At 43.6% G+C, this 27,670-nt stretch overlaps 1 protein-coding gene across 1 annotated transcript in view; it reads left to right on the forward strand.

The window, feature by feature from the left end:
- The window catches only part of LOC134395747 (uncharacterized), a gene marked incomplete at its 5' end in the record, with an annotated part of 275,440 nt that overhangs the window by 204,856 nt on the left and 42,914 nt on the right, over positions 1 to 27,670 (forward strand). The window contains 2 exon segments of the mRNA XM_063121910.1: positions 1,084 to 2,402; positions 23,236 to 24,358. Of these exon segments, the coding sequence (XP_062977980.1) occupies positions 1,084 to 2,402; positions 23,236 to 24,358 (2,442 nt within the window).

The raw sequence follows: 27,670 nt of genomic DNA on the forward strand, positions 1-27,670 counted from the left end.
AAATAGTTAAGAGCAGAGACACCACACTGACAACAAAGGTCCGCATAGTTAAAGCAATGGTATTCCCCGTAGTAACCTATGGCTGCGAGAGCTGGACCATAAGGAAAGCTGAGTGAAGGAAGATAGATGCTTTTGATCTGTGGTGTTGGAGGAGAATTCTGAGAGTTCCGTGGACTGCAAGAAGATCAAACCAGTCCATACTCCAGGAAATAAAGCCAGACTGCTCACTTGATGGAATGGTATTAAAGGTAAAACTGAAGTCCTTTGGCCACATAATGAGAAGACAGGATACCCTGGAGAAGAGGCTGATGCTAGGGAAAGTGGAAGGCAAAAGGAAGAGGGGCCGACCAAGGGCAAGATGGATGGATGATATTCTGGAGGTGACAGACTTGACCTTGGGGGAGCTAGGGTTGGCAACAGCCGACAGAAAGCTCTGGCGTGGGCTGGTCCATGAAGTCACGAAGAGTCGGAAACGACTGAACGAATAAACAACAAGACATTGAAAATAAGCTTTAGGGTTGAATTTCCACTTTCCAGTTCCCAGTTAAATGATCTGCGAGGAGAAAATGGCATATTTTAAGTGTATTTTGTTTTTACAGTATTTTATGTTGTTCATTTATTCTCTCAACTACTGTATATGAGTTATTCCATATAAATGAAAGCACTGTATGGCAGTCTAGTTCTCAGTTCTATTGATCATCGGGATATCTAATATCTTTAGTAGGATCTTCCTCACCAACGATTTTTTATTTTTTATCCTGTGAATTAAATCAGCAACCATTTGTTTTGTTCCAAGATTTCAAGACGATTTCTGTGTTTATACTTGCAGGTGATCACAGGGGGAGCAAGAAAAATGGGCCACACCAGAGAAGGAAAACTGAAACTGAAGAGAAGAGGGAAAACGAATCCATTTCTTTTGAAGGATCAGACGTCTGTGAAACTCCAATACTAGAAGCACCAAGTAAAAAGAACATCCGTAAAAGGAAGAAACAGAGTAAAACTCAGAAGATTCATTCTAACAAATATCAAAGGTTTCAATGCCTAGTGTGTGAAAAATACTTCACTATCAACTCACTCCTTAAGCTGCATCAAAGAATTCACACTGGGGAGAAGCCCTATAAATGCTTAGAATGCGGGAAGAGCTTTGCTCAGAGCACACTCCTTAAGCTTCATCAAAGAATTCACAGTGGGGAGAAGCCCTATAAATGCTTAGAATGTGGGAAGAGCTTTGCTCAAAGTGCAGGCCTTAAGAGGCATCAAAGAATTCACAGTGGGGAGAAGCCCTATAAATGCTTAGAATGCGGGAAGAGCTTTGCTCTGAGCTCACACCTTAAGCGGCATCAAAGAATTCACACTGGGGAGAAGACCTATAAATGCTTAGAGTGCGGGAAGAGCTTTGCTCAGGGAATACATCTTAAGCAGCATCAAAGAATTCACACTGGAGAGGAGCCCTATAAATGCTTAGAGTGCGGGAAGAGCTTTGCTCAGAGGACAGCCCTTAAGCAGCATCAAAGAATTCACACTGGGGAGAAGCTCTATAAATGCTTTGAGTGTGGGAAGAGCTTTGCTCAGGGAATACATCTTAAGAAGCATCAAAGAATTCACACTGGGGAGGGGCCCTATAAATGCTTACAGTGTGGGAAGAGCTTTACTCAAAGCACAAGCCTTAAGCTGCATCAAAGTATTCACACTGGGGAGAAGCCCTATAAATGCTTAGAGTGCGGGAAGAGCTTTGCTCAAGGTATTCATCTTAAGCAGCATCAAAGAATTCACACTGGGGAGAAGCCCTATAAATGCTTTGAGTGTGGGAAGAGCTTTGCTCAGAAAATACACCTTAAGCTGCATCAAAGAATTCACACTGGGGAGAAGCCCTATAAATGCTTTGAGTGCGGGAAGAGCTTTGCTCACCGCAACAGCCTTAAGCAGCATCAAAGAATACACACTGGGGAGAAGCCCTATAAATGCTTAGAGTGCGGGAAGAGCTTTACTCGCAGCAGCAACCTTAAGCGGCATCAAAGAATTCACACTGGGGAGAAGCCCTATAAATGCTTAGAATGCGGGAAGAGCTTTGCTCAGGGTATACATCTTAAGCGGCATCAAGGAATTCACACTGGAGGGAAGCCCTATAAATGCTTAGAATGCGGGAAGAGCTTTGCTCTGAGCTCACACCTTAAGCGGCATCAAAGAATTCACACTGGGGAGAAGCCCTATAAATGCTTAGAGTGCGGGAAGAGCTTTGCTCAGGGTATACACCTTAAGCAGCATCAAGGAATTCACACTGGGGAGAAGCCCTATAAATGCTTAGAGTGTGGGAAGATCTTTGCTCAGGGAATACATCTTAAGCAGCATCAAAGAATTCACACTGGAGAGGAGCCCTATAAATGCTTAGAGTGCGGGAAGAGCTTTGCTCAGGGAATGCATCTTAAGCAGCATTAAATAATTCACACTGGGGAGAAGCCCTAGATATGCTTTGAGTGTTGGAAGATCTTTGCTCTGAGCTCACACCTTAAGCAGCATCAAAGAATTCTGTTAAAGCAGCCCAAAATAGCATTTGCTTTTTTTGCAGCCATATCACAGTGTTGGCTCATATTCAGCTTGTGATTTAGAACAATTCCAATGTGGTTCTTGTTTGTAGTATTGCTGAGTCATGTATCCCCCGTCTTGTAAATGTGCATTTGGTTTCCTTTTCGTAGGTGTAGAAGTTGGCATTAATCCCTATTAAATTTCATTCTGTTGTTTTCATATCAGCATTCCAGCCTGTCAAGATTACTTTGAAGTTTGTTTCTGTCTTCCAGGGTATTAGCTATCCCACCCAATTTTGTGTCATCTGCAAACTTGATAAGTGTTCCCTGTACTTCCTTCAACATTTAATAAAAATGTTGAAGAGCACTGGGCCCAAGACTGATCCCTGCGGTACCCCACTCCTTACCTCCCCCCAGATTGAGAAGGTACTGTTGATAAGCATTCTTTGAGTCTGAGTCTGTGGCCAACTATGTATCCATCTAATATTTGTTCCATCTAGCCCACTTTTAGCTCTTTTGTTTATTCGAATATCATGGGGCACTTTGTCAAAAGCTTTGCTGAAGTCAAGATATATAACATCCACAGCATTCCCACAGTCCACAAGGGAGGTTACCCGATCAAACAATGAGGTTAGATTAGTTTGACAGGATTTGTTCTTGACAAATCCCTGTTGACTTCTAGTAATTATTGCATTGTTTTCAAGGTGCTTACAGATTGATTTCTGTAGAATCTGCTCCAGAATTTTCCCAGGGATTAATGTCAGACTGACTGGCCTGCCTTTTCCCAGGTTCCTCCTTTTTGCCCTGGTTGAAGAAGGGACAACGTTAGCCCTCCTCCAGACATACGGCACCTCACCTGTCTTCCATGATTTTGCAAAGATAATAGACGGTGGTTCTGATAGTTCTTCTGCTAGCTCCTTCATTACTCTAGGATGCAGTTCATCAGGCCCTGGAGAGTTGATCTCATTCAAGGAAATTAGGTGTTCCTTGACCATTTGTTTATCAATCTCAGACTGCAATCCTGCCCCCTCAACTTGTGCTTCACTTTTTCCAGAGGGGTCATAGACCCGCTTTTGGGAAAAGACTGAGCCAAAGTAGGAATTCAGCACTTCAGGCTTTTCTTTGTCATCTCTTATCAATTACCCATCCTCGTCAAGCAGTTGAACCACCATTTCTTTCCTGTGTGTTTTACTATTCATGTATCTGAAGAAAGCCTTTTTATTGCTTTTAGCATCCCTTGCTAATCTCAGCTCATTCTCAGCTTTAGCCTTCCTGATGCCATTTCGGCACTTTTGTGCCACGTCTGTACTCTTCTTTTGTAGCCTGGCCTTCTTTCCACTTCCTGTATGTATCCCTTTTTTGTTTTCAGATCATCTCTAAGCTTTTTGTGGAGCCACATTGGTTTCCTCTGTTGTCTTCTATCTTTTTTTCCTTGTTGGAATGGTTTGTAATGAAGCTGTTAAAATTTATTTTAAAAAATACTCCCACCCATCTTGGACTCCTTTTCTCATTAGGGTCACTTGCCATGGGACCTTGCTTATCATAGTTCTGAGTTTATTAAAATCACCTTTCCTAAAATCCAGAGTACGTGTACAGCTGCACCCAGCTTTTGTCTCCTTTATAACCAAGAATTCAAGTATGAGGTGGTCACTTTCCCCCAGAGTTCCCATAACTGCCACTTTATCCACTAAGTCATCCCTATTGATCAATATCAAGTCAAGGATTGCTGATCCTCTAGTTCCTTCCTCCACTTTCTGTAGGAGGAAGTGATCCTCCACACTTTTGGCAGTATTTGTCTCCCAAAAGTTATCAGGGTAATTGAAGTCCCCCATCACTACTACATAACACTTCCTTGAAACACTGGCAATTTGTTTCTCAAAAGTTTAGTCCTTGTCTTCTCCTTAATTGGGTGATCAGTAGTAGACTGCAATTATAATTTTCTTTTTAGTCCTCACCACATTTCTTTTAACCCAGATGCTCTAGGTGGGGCTCCCAGTCTGATCCGCCTGTATTTCTGTGCAGGGATAGGTATTTTTAACATATAGTGCAACTCCGCCTCCCTTTCGATTTCTTCTGCTCTTTTTGAATGAGTTACATTCTTCAATTGCTATATTCCAGTCATGGGAGTCATCCCACCAAATTTCAGTTATACCTATCATGTCGTATTTGCCTTCATGTAATAAAAATTCAAGTTAGTTCTGTTTGTTTCCCACACTCTGGGCATTAGCATATAGGCATCGAAGACCATGTGCTTTATAGTCTGGCTTTGTTCCTATATTGTTTTGGACTATATTTTGGGGCGCTATTGGAGCTGTTCTCTGCGTTAGGATGCATGGGCCTTCTTCTATTGTTGCCTTAAAGTTTACGTCTCCTAGCCCCATAAGATTCAGTTTAAAGCCCTCCTGATCAAGTTCTTTATGCTGTGGCCAAGCTTATTTGGGAACTATTTTTGACAAACATGAATTGTATGTTATTTCATAATAATTATGTTAAGGTTTGGAATGAAGTTAAAGGTTTTGCAAGAAGGGAAAAGGTTCAACTGTCACTTTTGGGGAGAATTGCAAAAATTAAAATGAATGCTTTGCCTAGAATGTTATTTTTGTTTCAAACAATACCCATTGTAACATTGGATTTACCATTTGAGCAGTGACAGAGAGAGAGATCTAAGTTTAAACGGCAAGCAAAAAATCCAAGAGTTAAAATTAAAATATTGCAGGATGCAAAAGAAAGAGGAGGGCTGGGCCTACCGGACCTCAAAGTGTATTTATCGGACTGCTGTTTAATGTGGATGAAAGATTGGCTGTTGATGAAAAATAGGAAACTGTTGGAACTGGAAGGACACGAATTGAGATTTGGATGGCATGGCTATTTGTGGTACGATAAAGCCAAGGTTAACGTAAACCAAGGTTCTGTCATAAAATGCCATTTTGGTTATCGGCCCAGGGGGCTATTCATAGAAGGGAATTGACAAATATGCCTAAATGGTTGACATATAATGATGTATTACAAATGTCACAAGACGAATATCAATTAAAATCAAGGGAGGAACTGCTGAAAGATGGTCATACGTGTTTTGGTATGTACAAATTAGGTTTCCTTGTGCACAAGTCATGGAAAGGTTTAAAATAGACCGAAGAATGGTGGGTTTGAGCAATCAAAATCTGAATTTGAAATGACGTTATGTCCAAATGATGAACATGTTATCTCAAAGATACATAAACTTTTATTAAAGTACGAGACAGAGAATGAGCAAGTAAAAGACCATGATAAAATGGGCTCAAAACTTTGGATACAATGTTTCAATGGAACAGTGGGAGAATTTGGGGGGAAGGTTTGAAATTTACATTATGTTCAAGACTTAAAGAGAATTTTTATAAGATGATGTACAGATGGTATATTGTCTCCTGTAAAGTTGGCTAAAATGTATAAGAGTCCCTCGGGAAACTGTTGCAAATTAGGAGGAGGAGGAAACTTTTATCATCTTTGGTGGATTTGTAAAAAAGCCAAAGCATTCTGGATACAAATACACCCTTGAATTCAAAAAAATTCTCAAGACTAACATACAAATGAAACGGGAGTCTTCCTACTGGGACTAATGGATAAACAGCTGAAAGAGAAGGGGGGAACTTTATTTCTATATATGACAACGGCAGCGAGACCGTTGTACGCACAAAAATGGGAGAATGAAACACCAACAACGAATGAATGGATGTTGAAGATGTTGGAGTTGGCGGAGATGGCAAAACTCACATCGATAACGAGAGAAAAGTCCACATCCACGTTTATATCTGAATGGAAACCTCTTATAGCATTTTTGCAAGAAACAGAGAGAAATGATGTATTTGTCTGTGGAGATATAGTTAAGATAGACGAAAGAATTGAATTTGTTTACTGTGTTAAATGTAATGGAGGAACGAGAAAAGATATTTTGCATTTCTGTTATGAAGAAAGCCGAAAGTACACCTTAACCTTAGATGATTTTTTTTATTGTATTTTTGTTTGTACTCTTTGTAATGTTCTTGTGGTATGGATGTCTGTCATGTTTGAAATAATAAAAAAGAATTATGCTAGGAAGACATGTGGTCTGTGACTTTGGGCAAAAATAAATAGAAGGCAGTAGTTTTTAAATGACTAATTTATATAAGGTGCCTGAAAGCACACAACTACCCAAACCACTAGTGAAGAGAGATGATTAACAAGAAACCCATTTATGGTTTGGGTAGTTGTGTGCTTTCCGGCACCTTATATATATTAGTCTGTGCCTTTGGGGACAGTACTGTATGGATGCCATGGGGAAGAATTTATTAAATAGCGCCCGCCTTGCCTTGCCTTGCCTCACTGGTCACCGCCACTACCGCCACCTCACCCCATGCTGCTGCTGCCACTACTGCTACCACAGCAGCCTCTCCCACGGGGATTGTCCATCCGGGCGCAAATATTCCCCAGCCAGGCTAATGGCGAATGCGATCTGTGCACTTTCCTGGAGTCCAGAAAACGTGCAGCCTGCTCCCCGACGCCCCCCACGCTTTCCCCAGAGGTTTAAAATAAATTGAAAACTCATAGTTTCATCTGTTGGTGGTTTCCCGCTTCCCTTAGAAAACACAAACTCTAGGAACTTTTTCCATATTCCCTCAAAATCATTCGTTTTTACTATACCTCTTTTCATTTTAATATTGCATGTCAATTTATCATTTATAGCAATGTCCCACACTTCTTTATACCATTCTTCAATACAATAATTTCCTTGAATCTTCCAGTTCCTAGCTACAATTAACCCCGCAGCCGTCAGCAGATTCGTTATCAGTTCTTTAATTTCTTTACTACATTTAAGATCTTCTTGCAGTGAGAGTAATGCAATCCTTGGTGTATCCTCTATTTTAAATCCCACAATCTGCTCAATCTCAAAGAACAACATCTTCTACAACTTTTGCACATATTTACAATCCCACCACATATGTAAATACGTTCCTTTTTCACCACAACCCCTCCAACAATCTGCTGAATGCTGATTATTAATCTTATTTAATCTAACCGGAGTTAAAAACCACTTCCATACAAGTTTATAATAATTCTCCTTTATTCTTACTGACATATTTCTCAACACTTTCTGTCTCCACTGTCCTTCCCAACTCTGCTGTCCTATATGTATCTTCAAATCAGTCTCCCAAACCACTTTCCCTACACTATCCAACACTCCTTTCTCAGCTAGTATAATATATAGTTGACTCATTAACCCTTTAGTCCCTATATTTTGTCCCTTATCGATTTCTTTTTTCCAATTAATTTCTCAAATTTCGTCATCTCTCCAAACTCTCCATTTTCTTTTACCCAATTTTTAGTCCATTGTTCCAATTGCCCATAATTTAACCACGTTAATTTTATATCTTTTAAAACCTCCTCCAACCTCTCTCTTGTATTCATCCCTCTTAGCCATTCTCTTAATTTCATTTTATTTTTTTCTATTAAAACTTTACTTAATCTATTCTTTAGATCTTCAGGAAAATTCTTTAACATTATCACCGGTGTTAAGGAGGTGCTGCTTGAAAGCAGTTCCTTTTTATATTTATTCCAAAGTTCCCAATGGAACTTCAAAAACTGATTATCTAAATCATTAACCCATTTTCCTTTCCCTTTTTCCTTAAAAAATACATCCTGCAATTTTAATTCTATATTATTATTATTTATTTATTTATTTATTTATTTATATAGCACCATTAATGTACATGGTGCTGTACAGAGTAAAACAATAAATATATTACCTGTTGTTTTTTCCTCCATCCAATCTAAATCCCCTACCCCTAAAATTGCTTCAACAATATGTCTTAACCTGTTTGCTACATAATAAGACTTAAGGTTTGGGAGACCCAATCCTCCCTTTCTTTGGCTTAAATACCATTTACTTTTATTAATCCTTGTTTTCTTCTCAGCATTACAATAATTATTTATAAGATTCTGCCAACTTTTTAACTCTAAATCTGAAATTCTTATTGGTAACATCCTAAAGATAAAATTAATCTTAGGTAAAATTTTCATCTTTATTAAAGCTATTCTTCCAAACCATGAAAGGTTCAGTCTCTTATACTTCTTTAACTTTTCTACTATCTCTTTTTTCAGTCCATTTAAATTCTCACTTTCCAAATCTTCTAAATTTTTAGTAATTATACTTCCAAATTGGCAAGACACTTATTGTACATTTTCAAAAGACACCTTAAACCCTGCTGGTTAAGGCTTTTTGGTTAAGCTGCATGGTTTGAGTGTCGTGTCCGATGCAGTTTACTAAGCCTTGGTCACTTCCTAACCCGTCAGACTGTCTGTAGCGTACTTAGAGGCTCTAACCTTAGCTTAAAGTGTTGTGTGCGACAGCACAGCTTATGGTTAGTACTAACCCCAGAGAACCACAGTCTAACTAACCACAGTCCCTGGTATGTCGTCCGAACACACACACTGAAACTCCCTCCCACTTTATGCCTTCCATGTGAATCCACTGTTTAGAAACATCGTCTTCCATCGAGGGATTTCTATGGTGGGGTAGGGTGGTCTCAGAATAACCTGCCAAGTCCAGGGATGCCCCACCCACCCTTCTCATATTGCTACATTTAATTGATTCTGCCAATGTTGTGGTGGGCTTTCAGTGATCCAAACCGGGCAACGTTTGAAATAGAAATAAGTGCTTTTGGCACCAACATCATTTGAATGGCTACTGAACACTCCTTAAGGCCTAACTGTTGCTTCTTCCACTTCCTAGGGGTTTTTGAGTAGCGCCCCTTGCTTGCTGATGAAAACGTCAACTTGAGCATCGGTTTCCACCCTCTGAGTAAATTTTCTACATTCTAAGCACCTATAGGGCTTCTCCCCTGTGTGAGTGCTTTGATGAAATCTAAGTTTGCAGCTCTGGCTGCAGCTACTTCCACTGTCTAAGCATTTATAGGGCTTCTCCCCTCCGTGAATTCTTTGGTCATCCCACAGGGCAACCAGGGCAGTTCTGTTCCAAAACCAGGCCTGAAGCCCGATGGAACAGGATCTAGATAACCCAACCAGTCACACACATCTCGGCTAGCTTTTATTAGCCAGGAGGGACAGGGATCGAGAGGGCAAGGGGTTGGCTGCATGGCTGCAAGCACCTTGTCCACATCCTCAGTCTGCAACAACTGGAACTGATACCACAAAACCGGGCAGACGGAGGCATCGGACACATTCTGTCCTCAAAGTGCAATGCAAAAAGTTCGCAGTGGGTCCTTGACTGGGCCAGGGCCCCATTTGCTGGGGAGGATGTGAACACCCCACGGACCACCCAGAAGAGCTCCGTTGGACGGCTACTCAAGGATGCAACAGAGGCAGCAAAAGAAGCCTTCTTATGACAATGGGGTTACTTGGGCACACACACTCCTCTTCAGACTGCCCATCTCACAACTTGGAGCAAAAACAAAATCAAGAGTACGTCCTGGACCCCACGATCAGAGCACTGGAAGAGCTTTTCTCCAGTGTGAATTCTTTGATGCAAGTTACAGTGTGTGCTCTGACGGAAACGCTTTCCACATACAAAACATTCATGGCGCTTCTCAGCTGAATGGATCATTTGAGGCAAGGTACAATCTGTGATTGAATTGCTTTCCAAACTCTGAGCACGTTGATGGCTTCTTGCCTGTTTGAATTCTTCAATGTGACTTCAGTTGGCTACTCGTAGGGAAGCTATTTCCACACTCTGAGCATTTATAAGGCTTTTGAGGATTCAAAAGGTCTCCTTCCTTGGCTGCCAATTTCTCTCTTCAGGCAAGGACTGTCCTGTAGGAATTCAAATGGAGGAGCTGCATGAATTAGATACAGCTCTGGCCAACTTAATACCCAGGACCTGTCTCCGATGGGTCCCTACAACCCTGGTCCCACAGGAACCCGACTCCTGATTGAAAAAGAGGTTCTGACTCTGCTCCAGTGGGAGAGAAAGTGTAACCAGAGCAGACTTAAGGCTATTGAAAACGCGTGAAGGTTTATTTTAAAAGCTAAGCAAGAAATCAGTGAACAAATGAAACATGCCACACAGGAAGCCTTAAGATACAAATGTTTCTTAAGGAGCTATCCTAGAGTGACCAGATTTAAAAGAGGGCAGCTTTAACTGTTATGATGAAGAGGGAATTTCACCGGGTTCTCCATATATACAAAAGACACCTGCTGAAATTCCCTTTTCTATGCAACTGCTAAAGATACAGGAGCCCTGTCCTCCTTTTCATAGGCTCACCCTACTTAACCTCTCTCTTTTTAGAGCATCTATTCTTGTTTAGAGTTCTGAAGGGCACCACGTTGGGGAACGCTGTTCTGCAGCAAGGGCAGGCAGAAGGATGGAGGGCTCCCATGCAGGAGGCTGCGTTACGCGCTCAAAGGGGAAACGGCTGTGGATCCCACAAAGCCCCCAGGAGCAGATGGGGCGGCGATGCTGCTGGGGGGATAAAAGACCCCCGTGGAAAAGCCCCTTCCCAGGTCCGTGTCTCCGCCAGGAGCCTCTGCGGCTCTCTAGTGCTGCCTCCACCGAAGGGTTAAAAAGGCGGAGAGGGGGCTGGGTCCAAGATTCCAGGCTGGATGAGGCCCCTCCCTTCCGGCCCCACACTTCCTCCCCCCCATTGCAAAGGAGCCTGGGATTCTCCCCCTGCTCCTGCGAGCCTCGTGTATCGGCTGCCTGCAGCGTCTTTTCCCCAGCAAAGGAGCCGGTGAGTGCAGATTTCAAGGGGGTCCCAGGGGGGAGGAGGGAGGGGGCAGAGGAAGGAGCCCCCCAGGGCAGGGGTTGGGTGGGAAGAGAGAGGAAAGGTCCGGGGTGGGGAGGAGGAATGTCCCACCTGCGGGCAAAAGGCTGCCCTGGTGTCCTGTCTGCATTGCATTTTTATTTTGTTTCATCTCCCTGATTCAAACCTAATGAATAAGCAAAATTAACAAGTCTCTTTGGTCACGAGGCCTTCGAAATAAAACCTGGGGCGCTTTTGTTGATTAAGAAGGGAGCCTGCTGTTGGTTTTAGTACGTCCCTCTTTGATGTATTAAGTGAGCCCGAAGTTCACATCCTGAGAGCGGGGAGAAACTGCTGTTACTCAGGTCCCTGTTTGGGGTTCAAGTGCTGGGAGCAGAGAGGACATAGAAAGGGAGCGGTGGGACGGATTGGGAGAGAAACTCTGGTTCATTGGAGATGTAGAACCACAGCAAGGGCTGTCACTTTCAGCTTTTGGTAAATACCCTGCCCTTCAAAAAACCAATGTTTTCTGAGAAGACATGTATAGGATCCAAGTATAAACCATCCTTCTCCAGCCTGGTGCTCTCCAGATGTGCTACGCTGCAACTCCCATGTTATGGTGAGGACAAAAATCATTTTCATCAATAGTTTTTGAAAAATCCTTCCTTACACATGAATCTAGTATAGGTGGTAGCTCTGCCTTTGATCTCACACTGCTGAACACGTAAGAAAAATCCTCTGTGGTCACAGCATTCGCAGCATTCTTGATCACTGTCCATGCTGACAGAGACTTTTATGAGTTGAATGCCAAAACATCTAGAGATCTACATTTTGCCTGCCCTTGCTCTAGAACAGCATTCCTCGATCAGTTTTCCAGAACCCCCCAGTCACCTCTGCATATGATAGCCTGCTGCCCTCCACATGTTTGAGAGTACAAGTCACAGCATTCCTGTCCATGGGACATACTGACTTGCAATGATGGGAGTTGTAGTCCAACACCTTTGGAGGGCACCAGGTTGGGGAAGGGCTGCTCTAAACAAAGAAAGAGAAGTAGGTGGCCCTAAGTTGTTCTTCATCAGTTTTCCACAACCCCACCGCCACCTCTGCATATCCTATTCTCCATCCTGTCCTCATGGTTTATATCTGCTTTGGGAGAATGAGAATTTCACTGGCACTTTCTGCCTCCTTAGGGAGGATGTGGCGTTAAAGGCTTGTGAGCATTAACTCCCAATTTCCCTGCTTTTTGGAGTTTGGTTGAAAACTGTAGAGCCTTTAATGTTGTTTTGTGAACCGTAGGTTTTTTATTTATTGAATTTCATGGCTTTGTGTAATGGATGACCACACAGGAAAGAAGCCATATAAATGTACGGGATGTGGGGAAAGCTTCAGCTGTAGTGGGACCTTGAGTAGACATCAAAGAACCGACACAGGGGAGAAAAAAATATTATTTAAATAATTTCCCAATTTACACTATTTAAAAAATTTAAATTATGACACTATAGTGTAATTATTTTAAAAACCACACTAAAATCTATAATTTTTACTATATTGACATTAAAGAATCCACTTAAAGCAAGGATCAGAGTATCCAGCATTTTTCATATAACTGCTTGATAACCCGCATATCACATAACTTCCAAATGAAAGGCATCACCAAATGTTGCTTCCTTGCTCGTATTTTCTTGCTATGTCAATAACTGGAGATCGTTGTTAACAATACATTTAGGTATTTATTGCAGAGGTTTGGCTATGGGGTGGTTTATCAATGTAATAAATAAATACACCCAGGCTATGGGATGATATATAAATGTAATTCCTTATGCCCCCCCTTCCGGGCTTTCCTTCAGCCTACACTACCTTACAGAGTCATTGTGAGGATAAAATGAAGAGGAGGAGGGGCATTGAATTCCATGATTCTGTGAATCTAAATCTACAGCATCTGGAGGGTGCTGTAGCAAAAACTAGGTCCCTTAACCGTTTCTCTGGTGTGAAGTAATGTTTTGGGTATAAGGTTCATGGATGTACATTTTAGAAAATGTTTTCCTTTCATACAAACATAAAGCAGCAGATTTAGCTTCTAAGAAGCAGGTACACAGAGAAAGGAAAATATTTTCTATGTACAACCAAAACCATTCACCTTCCTTCACAGGAGATTTTTTTTTAAGAGACCCATATCTGTGTTCAACTTCAAAATACATACACACACCCACAAATCTATAAAAGAAAGCTTAAAATGTAGTTCAGCACCTTTGAAAGAAACACACACTTGAAGAAGCTTAACCTGATGGCAGATAGGCAAGGGTTAACCTACTCTCATTCCTACTCTCAACTCAATATTCCTTATACAGTTTAAACTTTATAAAAGGCTTGGGTGAGGAACTGCCACCGCAAAGGAAAGTTTGCCATATATTCTTTACTTTGAATTAAGAAGGATGCACCAGCACTTCAAACACACCCACCCACCCCTCCCTCTTCACAATCACAGACACACAACAAAGTCAATCAAACCTCTACCTGAGCCAGCCAGGTTTTCTTTTTCCTTGGAGGCCAGGGAAAGGCCTCCCTTCAAGCAAGGCAGGTAGTTTCTCTCTCCCTCCCTGGCCTCCACAGCAGTGTGGGGAAGGAGAGGGCCCAGACAGGGCCTTGGCTCAACTGCAGAAGGAAATGGCTCCTAGATGAGCCAGGCGACAAATCTTATTTCCAACATTCCAATCTATTTGAGACAGGAGGGAGGGGGGAGAGCAACTCTACTGAGCATGCTCCTGCTCTGTCGGGCCTTCCATTCACTTTAATGGGGCAAAGAAATGTATTAATTAAAAATCAACGGAAGTGAATTTTGAAAAAAGAAAAGTCATTCCACCAAATAGAAGGACAGGGGGACAAGATCCCACCACTGGTTTGAAGGGTAAGGGTCCCAATTCGGAGCTTTTAGTGAGTAAAAAAATCGTCACCACCCGGAAGCAGATCTGTGTCAGTTTGAAGCAGAGAGGCTTTTCCCACTTTGGAACTTTGAACTGCCATCCTGCCCTCAATATTTCACCAATCTTCTTGAAACGTGCAGGGTGTGTAAAACCAGCATTTCTTTCTGGCAGGTCTCCGTTTCAGAAAGATTGGTGAATCATTTTCCATTTTATGAACATCGGAATGACCCACCCTCAATTTCGGCCTTAACATGATGGAATGCTCTTTTTACTGATCACCTATAACACAGGGAAATACTCCCGTAATCCTGATAAGGCCGGACGTGACATCGGCTGCCTAAAACCATGGAACTGTAGACTATATTGTTATGTGGTTGAAAGCTTTTCTCATTGCATCTATCTACTTTGGACTGGTGGAAGTTTAACTAGAGCTCAAAAACAATTCAACTGCTGCTAGTTGGGCCTGGCACTCTTTCCACATTGTTTTCTGACACGCCTTAGGAGGAGTTAAACTGCAGTGTGTTTGGCAGAGTGTACACATGTATTTCTTTCCAGTCATTGCGTGTTTCACGTTTTGCTTCCGTATGTGACGTCCTTTTGCATTTACTTGCCTTATAAACTAGGGTGACCTTATGAAAAGGAGGACTGGGCTCCTGTATCTTTAACAGTTGCATAGAAAAGGGAATTCCAGCAGGTGTCATTTGTATATATGGGGAACCTGGTGAAATCCCCTCTTCATCACCACAGTTAAAGCTGCAGGAGCTATACTAGAGTCACCAGATTTAAAAGAGGGCAGGGCACCTGCAGCTTTAACGGTTGTGATGAAGAGAGAATTTCACCAGGTTCTCCATATATACAAATGATAGCTGCTGGAATTCCCTTTTCAATACAACTGTTAAAGATACAGGAGCCCTGTCCTCCTTTTCATATGATCACCCTATATAAACCATTCATCTCTTAAGGCTTCCTTAGAGGCATATTTCATTTGTTTAACAAGCTGAAAAAGTATTCATTTTTTTCTTGCTTAATATTAAAATAAACTTTCACACATTATTAACTTTTAACGGCATTAATTCAGCTCTGGTTCCACACACTCTCTGTCCTGATGGGGCAGAGTCAGGGTCGCGGAGGTCCCTTTGAAGAAGGTGCTGGCTCTTACGAATAAGGCGGTCTGTTCTTCTCAGCTGTACCCTGTCCAGGAATTCAAGCTAATAGGTATGTGGGCTTCCCCTGTGCCCACCCTGTGCTAATAAAATTGCTTTGGGCCTGTAATCTAGAAATCAAAGTATCTACGCTTCCGCAGTAACTGGAAAATGTGTTAAGGATGCAACCATGACACCAACTCTTGTGAAGAGTATTGAAACACTAGTTTTACAAGATTGTGAGCCTCCTAGAACTGTTACAGGGTGTTGTGGCTTTGGTGTATTCTATGGAGAGGTTCAGCCTTGTTTCTAACGGGACTGACCCTATAAATATGTTAGCATTTCCTGAAAATAGTGGGCAGTTCCTTGGGTCCTCTGAGGGCTTCCACCTTGCAGTGTGAAGCGCTGCTCGTAATAAACCTTCTAAAAAAAAAGAGAATCATAGAATAGTAGAGTTGGAAGGGGCCTATAAGTCCATCGAGACCAAGACCCTGCTCAATGCAGGAATCCACCCTAAAGCATCCCTGACAAATGGCTGTCAGGGATGCCTCTTGAACGCCTCTAGTGTGGCAGAGCCCACAACCTCTTACGTCTTAAGAGTCAATGACCACCACTACGTCTTAGAGTCTTTGACCACCACTCAGCGATCCCACTTAGAGGAGACCAACCTTTCCCGGGTTCCTCGACACCCCCTCGAAATATCAGCTCTGAAGCTTGGATTTGTGGTCTACCTTGCCAGACTGGTGTTTACAAAAATCAAATTATTGGGGAAGGCACATGGGCCTTGTAGCTGGTGGGGTGTGTGTGTGTTGTTCGGCCGTCCTTCAGCAGAATGATCAGTCAAGGAGCCATCTGGCTCCATTACCAGGTTTTATCAAGGCAGCCCAAGGCCGTTCCACAGGGTTGTTGATCTGTGCAGCTGAAGGTGGGAACCTTCTCTCCTCACCGGGAGCCCTGGGGAGCTTCTTGTTTGTGGATTGGTGCAGCCAGGCCACCCCACCTGCTTAGCTATGGGGATCAGTTACTTAGTTTCCCGTTTTTGGTCTCTGTTCATTTGGGGAAGGGTCATTCTGCTCGGGGTCCAGAAGGGTGGCAAAGGGACCCCCGTGCCATCAGGTATTACGTAGCCAGGACTGAGTGTCTTTCTTTGGGTGGCTCTGAATCAACAGCCTGCCGTGATGTGGCTTTTATTGCTCTTTTAAAGTTGTTCGCTGCTGTGGCCTTTTAGTTTCATTGTAACTTTTAGACTGTTTTCCCCCACACACCCTCCCCTGTCTCCTGTTAATTGTTCATACGCTCAGGGCCTTGCTCTGATTTAATAAATTGCCTGAAGCCTTGGTGAAGTGTGGTTATTCTCAGGTGAACTGGCTCCAGTTCCAGTGTTTCACTGGGATCTGGTGGGAGGGGGGCGGCTGGGTTGGGAACTTTAACCAGGTCTACCTTGTGTGCCTCCTTCACAAGCTCCACTTTAATTCCTACAGCGCAGTCCCTGCCTCAAAGGAGAAATTGGCAGCCAAGGCAGGAGGCTGTTTCGAGTCCTAGTGGGAGCAGAGATGGAGAAGAGCGTGAAGATGGAAGAGCAAAGCTTTGCAGGCCCTGAACCAGAAAACGTCTCCTGCAACATCCAGGAAAGGAGCCGTGCAGAGCCCTGGGAAGGAAGAGTGCAGCAGGACCAGCCTGGGAGCAACACCTGCTCAGACGTGGAGCTTCAGCCCTTCAGGAACTTCTGCTACCAGGAGGCCATGGGGCCCCGAGGGGTTTGCAGCCGTCTCCACCACCTTTGCTGCCAGTGGCTGAAGCCAGAAAAGCACACGAAAGCTCAGATGCTGGACCTGGTGGTCCTGGAGAAGTTCCTGGCTGTCCTGCCGCAGGAGATGGTGAGCTGGGTCAGAGAATGTGGAGCGGAGACCAGTTCCCAGGCGGTGGCCCTGGCAGAAGGCTTCCTCCTGAGTCAGGCAGAGGACAAAGACCAGGTGAGAGCATTTCATCTTGATAACTAATAGGGACTGTGTTCTTAATACTTATCTCAACGTTATTTTACATGTCCTTTAAGGAAGGGATGCCCCAATTTCCAATGGTCCAACCCCCAAGTATAGTTGCTCTTCATGTGAAGAGCAGGCCCTCATCGGAGGATAGTTAAGCTAACACTGGATGGTTAAAATATGCAGTTCCCTACCAGAGGATGTAGTGATGGCCACCAATTTAGATGGTTTAAAATGGGGGTTAGACAAAATCCTGTAGGAGAAGGCTGTGGATGGCTACTAGTCCTGATGGCTATATCCTACCTCCAGGTGATGGCCCACTGTGGGGAGAGAATGCTGGACTAGATGGACCCTTGTTCTGATCCAGAGTGGCTCTTCTTAGTTTCTCATGATGACAGGAGAACTGAATGGGTTTGTGAAGTTCTGGGGAAGGAGGGGATCCTTCTTCAACTGCTGTCAGAGTCCTCCCAACAGAACAGGAATACCATTTGTAGACACCAACCTTCCGTGTTTACAGTGGAAAATGCTGGATATCAGAGAATGTCTGGGAGGTTCTGTCTTTCCTTTTGGCTGGTGTTCTAGCACTTTGCTTATAGAATCATAAAATCATAGAATAGCAGAGTTGGAAGGAGCCTACAAGGCCATCGAGTCCAACCCCCTGCTCAATGCAGGAATCCACCCTAAAGCATCCCTGACAGATGGTTGTCCAGCTGCCTCTTGAAGGCCTCTAGTGTGGGAGAGCCCACAACCTCACCAGGCAACTGATTCCATTGTCGTACTGCTCTAACAGTCAGGAAGTTTTTCCTGATGTCCAGCTGGAATCTGGCTTCCTTTAACTTGAGCCCGTTATTCCGTGTCCTGCATTCTGGGAGGATCGAGAAGAGATCCTGGCCCTCCTCTGTGTGACAACCTTTTAAGGATTTGAAGAGTGCTATTATGTCTCCCCTCAATCTTCTCTTCTTCAGGCTAAACATGCCCAGTTCTTTCAGTCTCTCTTCATAGGGCTTTGTTTCCAGACCCCTGATCATCCTGGTTGCCCTTCTCTGAATACGCTCCAGCTTGTCTGCATCCTTCTTGAATTGTGGAGCCCAGAACTGGACGCAATACTCTAGATGAGGCCTAACCAGGGCCGAATAGAGAGGAACCAGTACCTCACGTGATTTGGAAGCGATACTTCTATTAATGTAGCCCAAAATAGCATTTGCCTTTCTTGCAGCCATATCGCACAGTTGGCTCATATTCAGCTTGCGATCTACAACAATTCCAAGATCCTTCTCATTTGTAGTATTGCTGAGCCAAGTATCCCCCATCTTGTAACTGTGCCTTTGGTTTCTATTTGCTAAATGTAGAACTTGGCATTTATCCCTATTAAATTTCATTCTGTTGTTTTCAGCCCAGCACTCCAGCCTATCCAGATCACTTTGAAGTTTGTTTCTGTCTTCCAGGGTATTAGCTATCCCACCCAATTTGGTGTCATCTGCAAATTTGATCAGCGTTCCCTGCACCTCCTCGTCCAAATCATTAATAAAAATGTTGAAGAGCACTGGGCCCCCGATTGATCCCTGCTGTACCCCACTCGTTGCCTCTCCCCAGTTTGAGAAGGTTCCATTGATAAGTACACTTTGAGTCCGATTCTGTAGCCAACTGTGGATCCACCTAATAGTTGTTCCATCTAGCCCACTTTTAGCTAGTTTGTTAATCAGAATATCATGGGGCACTTTGTCAAAAGCTTTGCTGAAGTCAAGATATATGACGTCCACAGCATTCCCACAGTCCACAAGGGAGGTTACCCGATCAAAAAATGAAATCAAATTAGTCTGACAGGACTTGTTCCTGACAAATCCATGTTGGCTTCTAGCGATCACCGCATTGATTTCAAGGTGTTTACAGATTGACTTCTTTATAATCTGCTCCAGAATTTTCCCAGGGATGGATGTCAGACTGACTGGTCTGTAGTTCCCAGGTTCCTCCTTTTTGCCCTTTTCGAAGATAGGGACAACGTTAGCCCTCCTCCAGTCGTCCGGCACCTCACCCGTCTTCCATGATTGTGCAAAGATAATAGACAAAGGTTCTGAGAGTTCTTATGCCAGGGCTGAATTCTCAGCCCCCTGACAAAGACACAAGTTCCTGTGCTGTGTGGCTTTGATGGTAGATCAACTTTGTGAACCGCCCAGAGAGCTCCAGCTATTGGGCGGTATTTAAATGTAATAAATAAATAAAGAAACGAACTTTAGAATGAGACCTGAAAGTCAAACCGATTGGGAAATGCTGCCCTCGGCCCTAACCTGACCCATTTCTTTCCTTCCCACCTCCCCCTTCTCTGTCTGGGATCCTCCCTCCTGTAAACAAAGTAAGTTTAAGAAAACTTAAACTTTTGGAGCGAATGCAGCTTTTGTGCTCACAGATGCGGGTTCTGATGCTTCTTGTGGTCATACCAATGTACAATAAATTACACGGACTCTTGATGGCATGAATCGCAAAAGCTGCATTCGCTGCAAAAGACTTCAGGCACCTCTTGTCAAGCATTTTCTTGATATGGGCCATGATGACAAAGACCTGAGATTCTGGATTATTGAAAGGATTGGAGGATATGGGACAAGAGTAGACCATCAACTAAGAAGGAGGGAAATATTCTGGATTTTCACCTTAAGGACATTACAACCACAAGGACTCAAGGAAGAGTGTAATTGGTGGCCTTGGTTGTAATCCTGTTCTTCTTTTTTAAAGTACAGCTCTATTGTATTCCTTTTCTGTCATTGTTTTGTCATTGTTTTGATATTTATTTTCATTCTTATATGTAGTTAGTATTATTAGATTTGTATTAACTATGTTTTAAGCATCATATCAGTCCACTCAGTCCCTTTTAAGGGAGCATACAGGCCTGCTTGTGCTCTTCTTACGTTCTGATGATCACAGGAGAAATGAATGGGTTTGTGAAGTTCTGGGGAAGGAGGGGATCCTTCTTCAACAAGTGTCAGAGTCCTCCCAACAGAACAGGAATAGCATTTGTAGACACCCAAACTCCCAGTGTCTACAGTGGAAAATGCTGGATATCAGGGTTGAACTCTTAGTCCCCTGACAAAGACACAAGTTCCTGTGCTGTGTGGCTTGGATGGTAGATCAACTTTAGAATGAGACCTGAAAGAATCATAGAATCATAGAACAGCAGAGTTGGAAGGGGCCTACAAGGCCATCGAGTCCAACCCCCTGCGCAATGCAGGAATCTACCCTAAAGCATCCCTGACAGATGGTTGTCCAGCTGCCTCTTGAATGCCTCTGGTGTGGGAGAGCCCACAACCTCCCTAGGTAACTGATTCCACCGTCGCACTGCTCTAACAGTTAGGAAGATTTTCCTGATGTCTGGCTTCGTTTAACTTGAGCCCGTTATTCCGTGTCCTGCACTTTGGGAGGATCGAGAAGAGATCCTGGCCCTCCTCTGTGTGACAACCTTTTAAGGATTTGAAGAGTGCTATCATGTCTTCCCTCAATCTTCTCTTCTCCAGGCTCAAGTGAAAGGTAAAGCGATTGGGAAATGATGCCCTTGGCCTTGACCTGAGCCGTTTCTTTCCTTCTCTAATCCCTCTTCTCTGCCTGGGATCCTCCCTCCTGCTCCAGGTCCAGGGGATGTTGGCCAGAGCACCCACAGATTTCCCTGAGGCAGAGAAGGCTCCACCGGGAACCACACAGAGGCCGCTGGACAGGTGGATCTTGCAGGAGGGAGACGGAGGACCCTCCTCACTGGGTAAGGATTCGTGGACGTATTTCCCCATGGTGTCCCTCCCTCAATTACGCCTGAAGTGCATGAGCTGTCTTAATGTTCTCCTTGAGCCTGATTTTGCTGGGGGAGATACTCAGAAAGGAAATGTTTAGTAATGTGGTTTGAGGGTATCAGACTCACTCTGGCCTGGTCTTACGCACTCAACAACTAAGGTCCTCCTCCAGGCGCCTACTCAGAGGGAACATCAGAGGACGACAACAAGGAAGAGGCCTTCTTGGTGGTGGCCCCCCAACTGTGGAACTATCGCACTGACATTGTTATCTTTTCAGCGTCACATCAAGCAATATGTAATTAGCAATATGTAATTAATTAGCCTGGGTCTGTTTTTTTAGGGTCATAGTTTTAAAGCTTGTTATAGTAGTTTTATATGTATGTGTTTATTGTATGTTTTCGCAGTTTTAAATATTTGGATATTGTTTTTAAGTGTTTTGACTATGGTGTGGTAAAGAAATGCAATAAATAAATAAACACTGAAAATAAACAATGAAAATGGGAATAGTTAAGAATGTTAACTTACCTTCTCACCTTCCCACCTTCTTTACCTTCCTCACAGGGAGCAAAACAACCTGCAGAGGAAGTGAACTGATCCTGGGGGGTCCTTCTGGGCCTCGTTCGCATGGCGGTGGAGTGGAAGCGGTTTCTGCACAGCCTGGGCAGGTAGGGGAGTCCTGGGGGCCTCCGTCTCCTGCATATCTCTTTGGTCCTGGAAGAACCTGCCCCTTTAGCCTTTGCTCTTCTCCAAGATGGCTGCTAGGAAGGCCTTGAAGGTCACTCACAATGCTTTGGCATTCAGAAAGAGGACCTCACCATCCTTGTCTTATAGAATCATAGAATCATAGAATAGCAGAGTTGGAAGGGGCCTACAAGGCCATCGAGTCCAACCCCCTGCTCAATGCAGGAATCCACCCTAAAGCATCCCTGACAGATGGTTGTCCAGCTGCCTCTTGAAGGCCTCTAGTGTGGGAGAGCCCACAACCTCCCTAGGTAGCTGATTCCACCGTCGCACTGCTCTAACAGTCAGGAAGTTTTTCCTGATGTCCAGCCGGAATCTGGCTTCCTTTAACTTGAGCCCGTTATTCCGTGTCCTGCACTCTGGGAGGATCGAGAAGAGTCTTCATGGATTGCTACATAATGCTTAAAGAGAACGTCATTTCTTCTTTTTCTTTCAGGGTCTGGTGACCTTTGAGGAGGTGGCCGTGCATTTCTCGGAGGAGGAGTGGGCTCTGCTGGACCCAGGCCAGAGGACTCTGCACAAAGAAGTCATGGAGGAGAATCGTGGGATCCTTTCCTCTCTGGGTAAGGAATGAGATTCGTCTGGGTAAGGCTCCCTCTCTGCCTTCTTGCCAGATCCTGGAAGGTGGAATTTCAGCTCATCTTTCTTTGTGTCCGTGCAGACTTTGAAGACCTGACAAAACATTGAGAAAAGCCCATTGATGGACTTGCTCTGTGGCAGAGATGGCTGCCAACCCATCTTACTTTGCTGATATAATAGCATCTGCGTAATATTGAAGATGTTACAGATATTATCTTAATGGTCTCCATGGAGGAGAGGAGAGTTCAGCCTTTTCAGAAGACAGCTCTGGACAGCTTCCTTTTCATTTTAAGATATAACTAAACATTGAAAATAACCATTAGGGTTGAATTCCCGCTTGCCAGTTCCCAGTTAAATGTTCAGCTAGGAGGAAATGGCAGATTTTAGGTGTATTTTATTTTTACACATTTTATGTTGTTCATTTATTTTCTCAACTACTTTATATGAGTTACTCCATATAAATGAAAGCACTGTATGGGCAGTCTAGTTCTCAGTTCTATTGATCATCAGGATATCTAATATGTTTAGAAGGATCTGCCTCACCAACGATTTTTTTTAAATTTTATCCTGTGAGTTAAATCAGCAACCATTTGTTTTGTTCTAAGATTTCAAGATGATTTCTGTGTTTATACTTGCAGGTGATCACAGGGAGAGCAAGAAAAATGGCCCACACCAGAGAAGGAAGACTGAAACTGAAGAGAAGAGGGAAAACGAATCCATGTCTTTTGAAGGATCAGAAGTCTGTGAAACTCCAATACTGGAAGCACCAAGTAAAAAGAACATTTGTAAAAGGAAGAAACAGAGTAAAACCCAGAAGATTCATTCTAACAAATATCAAAGGTTTCAATGCTTAGTGTGTGAAAGAAACTTCACTTTCAACTCACAACTTAACTTGCATAAAAGAATTCACACTGGGGAGAAGCCCTATAAATGCTTTGAGTGTGGGAAGAGCTTTGCTCTCAGCTCACACCTTAAGCAGCATCAACGAATTCACACTGGGGAGAAGCCCTATAAATGCATTGAATGTGGTAAGAGCTTTGCTCGCAGCTCACTCCTTAAGCTGCATCAACGAATTCACACTGGAGAAAAGCCCTATAAATGCTTTGAGTGTGGGAAGAGCTTTGCTCTCAGCTCACGCCTTAAGCTGCATCAAAGAATTCACACTGGGGAGAAGCCCTATAAATGCTTAGAGTGTGGGAAGAGCTTTCCTCAGAGCACAGCCCTTAAGCTGCATCAAAGAATTCACACTGGGGAGAAGCCCTATAAATGCTTAGAGTGTGGGAAGAGCTTTGCTCTCAGCTCACACCTTAAGCTGCATCAACGAATTCACACTGGGGAGAAGCCCTATAAATGTTTAGAGTGCGGGAAGAGCTATGGCCAGGGTATACATCTTAGGCAGCATCAAAGAATTCACACTGGGGAGAAGCCCTATAAATGCTTTGAGTGTGGGCGGACCTTTGTTGGGAGCTCACACCTAAAGCTGCATCAAAGAATTCACACTGGGGAGAAGCCCTATAAATGCTTTGAGTGTGGGCGGACCTTTGTTGGGAGCTCACACCTACAGCTGCATCAAAGAATTCACACTGGGGAGAAGCCCTATAAATGCTTAGAATGCGGGAAGAGCTTTGCTCAGAACACACACCTTAAGCAGCATCAAAGAATTCACACTGGGGAGAAGCCGTATAAATGCTTTGAGTGCGGGAAGAGCTTTGCTCACAGCAGCAGCCTTAAGCAGCATAAAAGAATTCACACTGGGGAGAAGTGCTATAAATGCTTTGAGTGCGGGAAGAGCTTTGCTCACAGCAGCAGCCTTAAGCAGCATAAAAGAATTCACACTGGGGAGAAGCCCTAGAAATGCTTTGAGTGCGGGAAGAGCTTTGCTGACAGCAACACCCTTAAGCAGCATCAAAGAATTCACACCGGGGAGAAGCCCTAGAAATGCTTTGAGTGTTGGAAGATCTTTGCTCTGAGCTTACACCTTAAGCAGCATCAAAGAATTCTCTTTGATGCTGCTTAAGAACAATCCCAAAATAGCATTTGCTTTTTTTGCAGCCATATCACAGTGTTGGCTCATATTCTGCTTGTGATCTAGAACATTTCCAAGGTGGTTCTTGTTTGTAGTATTGCTGAGTCATGTATCCCCCGTCTTGTAAATGTGCATTTGGTTTCCTTTTCCTAGGTTTAGAAGTTGGTATTAATCCCTATTAAATTTCATTCTGTTGTTTTCAGCCCAGCACTCCAGCCTATCAAGATCACTTTAAAGTTTGTTTCTGTCTTCCAGGGTATTAGCTACCCCACCCAATTTGGTGTCATCTGCAAACTTGATAAGCGTTCCCTGTACTTCCTTCAACATTTAATAAAAATGTTGAAGAGCACTGGGCCCAGGACTGATCCCTGTAGTACCTCACTCCTTACCTCCCCCCAGATTGAGAAGGTACTGTTGATAAGCTTTCTTTGAGTCTGACTCTGTGGCCAACTCTGTATCCACCTAATAGTTGTTCCATCTAGCCCACTTTTATCTCTTTTGTTTATCGGAATATCATGGGACACTTTGTCAAAAGCTTTGCTGAAGTCAAGATATATGACATCCACAGCATTCCCACAGTCCACAAGGGAGGTTACCCGATCAACCAATAAGATCAGATTAGTCTGACAGGATTTGTTCTTGACAAATCCCTGTTGGCTTCTAGTAATTATTGCATTGTTTTCAAGGTGCTTACAGATTGACTTCTTTAGAATCTGCTCCAGAATTTTCCCAGGGATGGATGTCAGACTGACTGGCCTGTCTTTTCCCAGGTTCCTCCTTTTTGCCCTGTTTGAAGAAGGGACAACGTTAGCGCTCCTCCAGACATACGGCCCCTCACCCGTCTTCCATGATTTCGCAAAGATAATAGACGGTGGTTCTGAGAGTTCTTCCGCTAGCTCCTTCATTACTCTAGGATGCAGTTCATCAGGCCCTGGAGAGTTGTTCTCATTCAAGGAAATTAGGTGTTCCTTGACCGTTTGTTTATCAATCTCAGACTGCAATCCTGCCCCCTCATACTTGTGCTTCTCTTTTTTCAGGGGGGTCATAGACCCGCTTTTGGGAAAAGACTGAGCCAAAGTAGGAATTCAGCACTTCAGGCTTTTCTTTGTCATCTGTTATCAATTACCCATCCTCGTCAAGCAGTTGAACCACCATTTCTTTCCTGTGTGTTTTACTATTCACGTATCTGAAGAAAGCCTTTTTATTACTTTTTGCATCCCTCGCTAATCTCAGCTCATTCTCAGCTTTAGCCTTCCTGATGCCATTTCGGCACTTTTGTGCCACGTCTGTACTCTTCTTTTGTAGCCTGGCCTTCTTTCCACTTCCTGTATGTATCCCTTTTTTTTAGATCATCTCTAAGCTTTTTGTGGAGCCACATTGGTTTCTTCTGTTGTCTTCTATCTTTTTTTCCTTGTTGGAATGGTTTATAATTGTGCTGGTAAAATTTCTTTTAAAAAATACTCCCACCCATCTTGGACTCCTTTTCTCATTAGGGTCACTTGCCATGGGACCTTGCTTATCATAGTTCTGAGTTTATTAAAATCAGCTTTCCTAAAATCCAGAGTATGTGTACAGCTACACTCAGCTTTTGTCTCCTTTATAATCAAGAATTCAAGTACGAGGCGGTCACTTTCCCCCAGAGTTCCCGTAACTGCTACTTTATCCACTAAGTCATCCCTATTGATCAATATCAAGTCAAGGATTGCTGATCCTCTAGTTCCTTCCTCCACTTTCTGTAGGAGGAAGTGATCGCCCACACGTTTGGCAGTATTTGTCTCCCGAAAGATATCAGGGTAATTGAATTCCCCATCACTACTACATCACACTTCCTTGAAACACTGGCAATTTGTTTCTCAAAAGTTTAGTCCTCGTCTTCTCCTTGATTGGGTGATCAGTAGTAGACTCCAATTATAATTTTCTTTTTAGTCCTCACCACCTTTCTTTTAACCCAGATGCTCTCAATGGGGCTCCCAGTCTGATCCGCCTGTATTTCTGTGCAGGGATAGGTATTTTTTAACATATAGTGCAACTCCGTCTCCCTTTCGATTTCTTCTGCTCTCTTTGAATGAGTTACATTCTTCAATTGCTATATTCCAGTCATGGGAGTTCTCCCACCAAATTTCAGTTATACCTATCATGTCGTTTTTGCCTTCATGTAATAAAAGTTCAAGTTCGTTCTGTTTGTTTCCCAGACTCTGTGCATTAGCATATAGGCATCGAAGTCCATGTGCTTTATAGTCTGGCTTTGTTCCTATATTGTTTTGGACAATATTTTGGGGCGCTATTGGAGCTGTTCTCTGCGTTAGGATGCATGGGCCTTCTTCTATTGTCGCCTTGAAGTTTTCATCTCCCAGCCCCATAAGATTCAGTTTAAAGCCCTCCTGATCAAGTTCTTTATGCTGTGGCCAAGCTTATTCGGGAACTATTTTTGACAAACATGAATTGTGTGTTATTTCATAATAATTATGTTAAGGTTTGGAATGAAGTTAAAGGTTTTGCAAGATGGGAAAAGGTTCAACTGTCACTTTTGGGGAGAATTGCAACAATTAAAATGAATGCTTTGCCTAGAATGTTATTTTTGTTTCAAACAATACCCATTGTTCTTCTTCGTGGTCTCTGTGCATCACACATATGGGCTCTGCGCCTGCGCGAAGCCCCGCTTCGGGAATCTTCTATAGCTAAGAGGCATTTTGTGTGGGAACCCCTCCCCCTCTACTGCGCATATGCAGAGGGGTTCCTGCCCCGATTCCCCAGTTCTTTGACCGTCATTGTGACAGCCTCGTCGGGAACATCTTTGTGAAAATAAAACGAAATAGCTAAGACTTACCTTTCCTTTATTCTTATTGTTCTATTTTCTCTTCTTTACTCCTCTTTCCAGTCTTTTCTCTCTCTCTCTCTCTCTCTCTCTCTCTCTCTCTCTCTCTCTCTCTCTCAAATTACCTCATACTTACTCTTAATTTATTCTGCTCCGCATGGGTCCCAAAGCCCCATTTAAAAAGTGTGCCTGTTGCGGCACGAAGCTTCCGCCCTCCGCCGGACACAATTTTTGCATTATCTGCTTAGGAGACTGACACAAAGTTGACGCCTGTCCCCACTGCCAAGCCTTCTCAAAACTCACGAGGCGGCATAGAGCAGACAAACTAAGGGCTGAGCTGTGGGAAAGGGCACTCGCAGCAGTGGACAAACCTGCTATGGCTTCGCAAAAAGAGCCTTTCATGCCTCCAGCTCCTGTCCAGCCGACATCAAGTCGTGCTGACAGATCCCGCCAGGACACCC

The sequence above is a fragment of the Elgaria multicarinata genome, chromosome 3, assembly GCF_023053635.1.
Source record: "Elgaria multicarinata webbii isolate HBS135686 ecotype San Diego chromosome 3, rElgMul1.1.pri, whole genome shotgun sequence".
Taxonomy (NCBI): domain Eukaryota; kingdom Metazoa; phylum Chordata; class Lepidosauria; order Squamata; family Anguidae; genus Elgaria; species Elgaria multicarinata.